Raw genomic sequence first — 8,501 nt, 5'->3', positions numbered from 1 at the left:
ATATTTCTCACAGAGAGAGACAAAGCCAGATACCCAAAACAAATAGCAATGATTCCATCCTTTTCCCCAACAATTAATCAAGTTCAAACAAAGAAAAGAAAAAAAAGGAGGGATGGGACTTTGAGGAGGAGTGGGAATAAAAGCTTTAAACGTATATGGAGTTCCAGAGGAAAAAAATATTGTCAAATGTCTGTGACAAAAGAGTTCAGAGTATCTGGTATACGTGCAGAACTTGCTGACCAGAAAAGAGGTGTCGTGAGAAAGAGCTCTGGGAGATGCAGCCTGCTGAGAGTGGTCCATGGGATCCCAGGAGGAGAATCTGTTTTGGTATCAGCAGTTTGCTCTGTAATTAGAGAGTAACATCAGCTTTAAAAACAATCACTTTGATATTCTCCTTCAGATGGAAACTTCAGTTTTTGAAGTGGATGCTCATTTACTATGAACAAGAATGAAACTGGCAACTCTTTCTTCATTAGCAGCCATTGGATAGGAGCAATTTTTAGCTGCAAATTACAAAATGGAGCAGATTCAGACACAAAAGCCCAAAGGGCGAAAAGTACTTTTTTTTCTTCCCAATCTTCTAAACTAGTATATTTCCCCTACAGCATACAAATTTTATGCTTTTTATATTTGAGACAAGCTAGGAAGAGAGAAGGAGTTAAATGACTTAACTCTTTACTCCACCTCTTCTAATAATTTACAACTATCCAGCATAAATAGTCATAGAATCATAGAAAAGTTTGGGTTGGAAGGAGCCTTTAAAGGTCACCTAGTCCAGATGGGTAATGCTTTGCTCACACTCAGAGTGGCAGTATATGAGGATGGTGGGAAGGACAAGTCCACATCTGTTGAATTCTCCTGTGCTACCAAATTGCATAAACAAATGTCAAATTTGAGCCCCAGAATAGGCATGAAAAGAATATCAAGGTTAAGTTAGAAATGCTCAAAATTAGGAAGTAAGTGTCCAAGACAACTATAATTACTGTGCATGCAAAAGGGACACTGAGACTCTATTGGAAATCGTGAAGGTGGTAGCCTGCCGTGGCAAAGCCAGGTCTGCGGGGAGGTGGGGGACCTCTCCCCCTGGGTGTACCCCGACCTGGCTGCCATCCCTCCCCCTGTCCCTGGCCCCCCCATCCTGATAATCTCCAGGTGTTTGTGCTACAGTGTGCTTCGACAGTGGCATGGGCCTGACCTCGGAGTGTTTGTGCTTAGTTATTATTCTGGCATGCTGTCAAAACCTTACTGTGGAGCATGTCAGAAGGAACATAGTAATTTTTTTTTCAATAGATGATTCTTTGGCAAACTATGAAAATAATTTCATTGGAGAAGGAAAAAAAAAATCCTTCCTCTTGCTTCAGGGCTTTCTTCCTGCAAATTTCAAAGGCCTGCTGTGAATAATAGTGTTCGAGCTTCCAAGCTTCAAGGATATTTTATAGTGGAAAGTGTTAGGCAACCAAAATAAATATCAGTTTCCACTGTTACCAAATAAAGGTTTTCCTTTATCTTGTACCTTAAAACCCATGTTAAATGACATTTTTTTAGAGATGCAGCTGTATGTGTCTGGGAGGGTTATTTTTTCATAGAAGACACTAGGTTTGTTCTAGCTTGTTTACATTTAAATGAGAAATAATTTAAGACAGAAAGAACATGATGGCTTGCTTTGTGAGGAAAAATGTAACAGGAATTCATCTTCATAAAGGACTGAAGGAAATCCTTAAATCCAAGTGCTGCCAGTCTCTAGGGTGTTCAAAATACATATTCCTATTTTATGGCTTGAATGCATCTCTACTTACAAGATTTGTGAATATTTTTGACAAACCTGGTCTGAGTTTTCTGCTAGCAGAGTTACAGATGAGGCAAGTTTTCCATGGTTTGGGGTTTTATTGCGAATGCTTTGCACAGCTCTGGTTATGTGCTTCCTTCTCATGACATCAGTGCTGAAGGGGAGAAAGAATGTAAACATCTGTTTTTTATAATTCAATTCCAGGCTTATAACTTGATTAGGATAAGCAATGTTTCTACATGATTAATTTTCCAGTCACAATATGATGGTTCTGAGTGTGCAGTTTTAGCACCAATTTTAAGATTAGTAAAGTAAGGAGGGAAACTAATGAGGTAAATTCTGCTTTGTGGTCTACCTTCCCGAGCTGCACCAAATGCTGCGCGCCTCATCCACCTCACTCGTCCTGCTGATAACAAAGGATGCGATTTCCCTCCCACTTGGTGTTTAAAATGATGTCCCGCTGCTCCCTGCAGCACCTGGTGCAGCCGATGGGAAGGGAGGCTTGTGGTAGCAGCACTGAGGTGAGCAGGGGCAATGGGGATTCCGCTCCTGGCCCTCCCCCAAGACCTTTCGTGTGGCGTTGGGTCAGCCACGGGGTGTTCAAAAGGTGCCTGCTGAGAGGTGGCTGCATCCTTAAACTAAGGAGCTCTGAAATATATAGGTATAGCCTTTAATCTCTTCCACCGCCTGACCAGGGCTAAACAACCACTCTGGCCCCTTTCTTTTCTTCCTTGCCCAGCCCTTGTCTTGCACCAGAGACTGTCAGTGCCTGGAGCCATGGTCGCGATCACATCTTGGGGTCTTTACAACGCACTTTAATAGTCACTGTAAGAATACATACATAGAAGCTGAGGAGAACCGAGGCTGGAAGGGGCCTCGGGAGGGCCAGCCTCTGGGTTTCGGGTAGCACTTGTGGAAGCGTAACCGAAGCGAGGGGAGAACCGGGGCAGCAGTGCACGGAGGAGCGGTTTCAGTGTCGTATCAAGCGTTTATAATACTAAAAGAATAAATACGCTCCTCTGCCTTCCTAGGGATGAGCTCGGGTCAGCACCGCCGTTCTCACCGCCCCGGCAGGTGGGGGCGCAGACCCCGCTCCGTGAGGGGCAAGTCTCTACCGCACCCGCCGGCGCCCCGTTCCCGCCAGGGAGGCTCTCCCGCGGGGCTCGGCGGCCGCCGGGGCCGGGGCCGGGGCCGGGGCCGGGGAGGCAGCAGGCGGCCAGGTGTGAGGGGCGGCCCCGGCCCCGGCCCCGGCGCCGGCCCGCTAACGGCCGCGGCGGGAGGGGGCCCTGAGGTGAGGGCAGGGGCCGCGGCGGGCCACGGGGGGCGGGGCCGGGGCCGGGGCCGGGGCGGGCGCCGCCTCAGTCCGCAGCCGGGGCTCCTGAGGCAACTCCGGCCCCAGCCGCGCCGGCAGCAGCTCCCGCACCCCGCGGCATGGCCGGGGCTCAGCCTTCTCCCTCGGGGCGGCGCTGCCCCAGCCGTGCCCGATAAGAAAGGCGGAGCGGGGCCGCGGTCGCGCGCAGACAAAAGCTGCGGCGCTTCCTGCCCTCCGCGCGGAGGGGAGCGGGTGGGCGCCGGGCTCCGCGCTCCTGCGGGCGTCTTTCTCGGCCGCCGCGGGAGCTGCGCGGGCTGCCGGGGAAAATGGCTTTCCGCGGGGGCAGCGGAGCGTGGGGAGCGGGTCTGGGCGCGGTGCTGCTGCTCGCTCTGTGCCCCCGCGCTGCGCCCGAGCCCGGCGGCGAGGCGGTGCCGGAGGGAGCCTCCACCCTGGCCTTCGTGTTTGATGTGACCGGCTCCATGTACGACGACCTGGTGCAGGTCGTCGAGGGGGCGTCCAAGATCCTGGAAACGTCGCTGAAGAGACCCAAGCGGCCGCTTTACAACTTCGCCTTGGTGCCTTTCCACGACCCAGGTAGGGGTTTCTCCCCTGAGGGCGCGGGCGGGGTCCGGGCAGGGTCGGGGGCGCGGGGGCTGCCCCGGCAGCCGCGGCAGGGAGCGCGGCGCGCGCCGAGGTGGGCTCGGGGCGGGGGGGGAGGCAGGGAGCCCGGGAAGGGCAGCGGAGGAGGTCCTGCTCGGGGCTGGCTGCGGTGGAAGGCTGGGCTTCCTGCGCTCCCAGGCGTCTGTCGCATCTCGGCCGTGCCTGCCACACGAGTCTCTGCGCTGCGGTGACTTGCCAGGAGCCAGTCAAGTTTTCCGGACCCCCTCCCTGTCTCCGTGCAGACAGACGCCAGCAGACCTTCCAGAAGCCTTCAGGGTAAAGCGAAGCGGACGCCAATGCGTTAGGGCATCAAGTACTCCTCTTAATAATTCTAACGCGAGCTGAAGCGGCTTCAGTGACCTTCTGCCCTAGTAGAGAGCGGGCGTACTAGTAACAAAGCTATCACGTTTTGTTTCAGTGCCCTTCTATGTGAATACACTTACGAACGTACACAATACAGTTGCACTTTTCCTCCAGTCTTGTCCCATGTTTACGTTGAGAAACTTGCACTGAAATGATCCAGGAGCTTTACATGATGTGTTTTTTGGTTTGGGTTCTTCTTTCTTTCCCTCATTTTACCTTTTTTTTTTTTCTTCTTTCTGCTATACATCGTGTGTTCCTCTCTTTCAGCATCTGTTTTCTGTTCCTGTCCTGTCCCTTTTCTCTGGCTTTCTTACTCTTTCCTTGTCAAATATCTTCTGGTGACTTGAAGAGGAAATAGGAACAGGGTGCCCCAGGCTGGTAATGTGTGCTGTACTATGCAGTAAAAACTCTTTAAAGAATCAAAGAGTGGGAAGAAGCCCTGGAAAATGGCCTTTCTGGTTCTAGTTCCCATGGAATGTCTCAGAATATGATATTTCAGAAGTCAGTTCTTAAGAGTTCAATTTGTGCAGGGTTGTCATCACATGAAAAGACACCCCTTCTATTTCCTGTCAGTCATAGATACTTCTGCTTACAAGATACATGTTTGCTACTGTTATAAATACCTTAAACCAAATGCTTGGAAAACTAGAGAAAAACTTGTCTGTGCAAATTTTGCTGTTTTGTTATCTATAAGCTTGTATAGGTTCTCCTTTTTTTTTTTTTTTCCTTATAGGGAGTCCATCATTGTGGTATCAGAGTGTCCTATCACAAAAGGGTCTGTTTATGTACCGTACTGTTTTCACCTTTGGTATCACTTTCTTTTTTTTTCCCCTCTTTACCTTTTTGTTATTTTATGGAACAAACATATATGGAACTTAAAAAGCATCATGCCACAGAAGTAAGCAAGGAGGAAAAGATTTTGCTCAAGTGTAGAGCCTAGAACTCTTACATCCTTTTGGAGAATCAAGCTGGTAGTTCTCCTTGGAGCTCTTTCTCCTTGGATGGGGCAGAAAATCAACACAGGCTGGGAATGTCTTGGGTTTATTTCCTCTCCATAACCACACTTTATACATCTTCCTTTTCTGCTCACCAAAGTGATTCACTATAAGAATTGGTAGCTCTCATTTTTCAGAGGGCTTCGGTATCTATACCAACCATGGGAGCAAGAAGATGATCTTGTGTGGTGCACTTTTAGTTTGCAGGTTTGTGTGGATAGTCCTCTGTTCCTGTGCATCCTTGGTAGAAAGAAGTTCCGGGTTTTGTATCACAAGTAGTTCCAACACTTAGCTTTCATCACAGGCTGCTTTCAAATTCTTTGTTTCAATAGTTGATTTCTTCTTTCTCATCCCACATGTTTTCTCTTCCTCATTCAGTTTTTCTTCTGCACATTTTTACCTTTTCATTCCTTTTCTCCCATCTCCCTGACCCTCTTGCTTCCATTGGCTCTCCAGGATCTTTGCTTCTGTTAGACTGATTCTTTTAATCATGCTTTACTGTACCACTGACCTTCTTGCTCTGTACATACCTCACCAGCAACAAATCTGCTGCCACCTTCCTCCGATTCACATTTTCCCCCCCTCACAGACTTTTTGCTTCCTTGCCTCTTCCCCCATTCCCTCTCTTTCCACAGGAGATCCCTTTCCTTGGCAAATATTAGATTTCATTCAGTAGAGTAACTGAAACTTAAACCTGCAGAGAGCTGACCTATACAACAAAGAACTGCAGGCGAACATATATTGGTGTATCCTGTTACATGTCTCTCTATGGAAGTCCGACTTCCTTGCACAGCCAGAGGGGGCCTTACTTTTTAGCGTGATGGATAATTTGTGAGGTCATAAAGCTGTTTGAAAGTGGAGAATGTATAATTTTAAACATGATTTTGTCTTAGTTTCTGAAACCTATTTCTGTGTGTCCTTTGAGTTAGAAGGACCCTTCACAGTCCAGTGTCTTGAATTTTGTGGATGTAGCAGTTCAGACTGCTGGTAATCTGGTATTTTACATCTGATGATGACCAAGCCTAGGCACTTGAAAAGAAATGCAAGAAACACTGTTGTGACTAGTTCAACATCTTTTTTGAATCTATAGAGAAGTAACTTTTCTCAAAAACCTAATAAAAAAATATTGCTTGGCTTGTATTTCGGAGTGTCCAATTTGTTTACCTAGTGTTGTTCTGTGTGAAGACTGCTCAACTAAATTGATGAGATCCACCCCCCCCCCCCCCCAAGTTGTCTGGTTATTTGCTCAACTGATAATTTTTCTTCAAAAAAGAACTTTCTATGTAGCTGCCCCACAGACAGACTTTCATGATGTTTTTGTGGGGTACTGTGGTCCATGAGGCAAATGGGACTCTACAAGGAGTGCAACAGTTGGACCTTGAATCCAAGGAGCTTCTCTTTGTATAAAGCTGTCCTAATCCAGATACAGTCTTATTGATAGGTAATTACAATTTAAAGTTGGTATGGATTTGGCTTTTAACTCCATTGTTTTCTTAATTTATGTTGCACAGTGTATGCTGAACAGTGCCTCAGTCATTCACTTTGCAGCACTGCTTGATTTGTACTGGTTAGTGAAACAGCTCAAGTGCTTTCTAAGTACCATAAAGAAAGAGCTGTTGACAAGGAGAGTGTATTCAACAAAACCATATAAGAATTTGTCTTGGAAGGGTACTTGACGTCACACAAGGTACAGCTGAATTATTTATAATTTTAGTTATTTAAAAATCCTCTCATATTCTACTGGACTACATTGTTACCAAAGTGCTGCATATTAATGCTGCATTGTGATATGCCAACACATTGTGGCCTTTGGTAGATTTAAATGTAGTGTTATCACTATTGCAATGGTATTTTGCTCAGACTATGATGTTTTGGTAAAACAGTAATAATTAAAATGTGCATATTTTTTAGTAACAAACCTGAGGTTTTTGGCATAGAGTTATGGCCTACAGAAAAAATTTGTAATGGGTTTCGCATTCTGATACCGCTGTACCATCTGGTGGTATGCTGAGATCTCCATTTTGAAAAAGCCTTTTGTTTTGGATTCTACTTCATGTGTAAGCATGTCCAATGCTTTAACAGATTACAGGTATTTTTCTATTGTGGTTTTTCAATGCCTAAAGATGATCACAGAAGTTTTGTAGATAGTGAAAAGGCTGTTGACAAAGAAATCTCTTGCCAGACTTGTGTTCAGTGGAAAAACTGGAGGGGAAAAAAATAAGTCCCAAATTAAGAAGAGTTGGCACAGGAAAATTTTGAATTGGAGCTAAAGCTTAAGATCAGCAAATGCTTTTGTTGTTGTGTGTTGTGGGTCCTGATCTCCTAACTCCCATTGTATCCTGTGGAAACGGGATTGGACTCAAAATGTCTTTATTTAACATCTGTGGCCAGCTTTTTTATTTTTCCTTTATGCCATTAAGGAATTTTGGAATGGAAAATAAGCTTAAGAGGACGAATTAATCCCTAGTATTTTTCTGTAAAGCTAATGGAATTATACCAGTAATAACTTTGACTCTGTGTGATTTAATCCAGCATTCCTTTAGTGTGAATGATTATTTTATAGACCAAACTGCAATAATATTAATTACAAGAAAAATGAAGGGAATATATAACCTCTGGACTCCCTAGTGCACAGGATGATGTTTGCCTGTTAATACTCTGCATGTCTACAAATCTCTGATATGAGCATCTCCTAACCCTTTTTCTTACAAATCAGATCAGCAACATATTGCCTATGTGAGAAAAGGGAAGACATTAATACTACTTTGTTCAGATGGGAAAATGGTATTGAACTTCAGTCATCCACCTAGGGTCACACAGTAAATGGAGAACTAGAAATACAATATTTTATTTTTTTTTTCCTTGATCCCACTCCTCTTTTTTTTGGGAGTAAAGCTCTAATTATATCACGGAGTAGAGGCACATAATTACATTTAACGTAATAACCTGGGGTCTCCTTTATTTAATGGACTTGCAGTGCTATATCCATAACAATGGTTAGGCTGCTGAGCCACATACTAGCTTGGAACAAGTTCAGAAGGTCATATGAAAGGTTTGAGAACTTTGGTTTTTGCAGGTTTGATAGGTTTTTTTAGAAATTGTAATGAAGAAGAAATAATGTTTTTTTTTTTCCAGAGGATGAGCATAAAAAATTTGAATTAGGCTATTAATGGAATTAAAAATTTTCATACTTCCTGATATGAAAAGTATTGTGGTTATACAAATGGATAATAAAGGGAGATGGAAAGCTGTGTGCTGAAATGGAGAAGTATAAGCTTTCCTTTACATGTTAACTTCTGCCTTGAAAAAGACACTTGTGAGTGATGAAGAATAAATAGTCCTTCGAGTGTAGCAATAAAACTTCCACCCCTGCTCAGCTGAAATT

General features: G+C 45.0%; 1 protein-coding gene across 1 annotated transcript in view; it reads left to right on the top strand.

The window, feature by feature from the left end:
• The first annotated feature begins 3,204 nt into the window (after positions 1-3,204).
• Positions 3,205-8,501, top strand: part of HMCN1 (hemicentin 1) — a 210,070-nt gene continuing 204,773 nt past the window's right edge. The window contains exon 1 of the mRNA XM_069789569.1: positions 3,205-3,692. Within this exon, the coding sequence (XP_069645670.1) occupies positions 3,425-3,692 (268 nt within the window). The 5' untranslated portion in view covers positions 3,205-3,424. The remainder of the gene's footprint in view (positions 3,693-8,501) is intronic.

This window comes from Haliaeetus albicilla, chromosome 8 (assembly GCF_947461875.1).
Source record: "Haliaeetus albicilla chromosome 8, bHalAlb1.1, whole genome shotgun sequence".
NCBI lineage: Eukaryota > Metazoa > Chordata > Aves > Accipitriformes > Accipitridae > Haliaeetus > Haliaeetus albicilla.
This window is presented reverse-complemented; position numbering and strand designations above follow the sequence as displayed.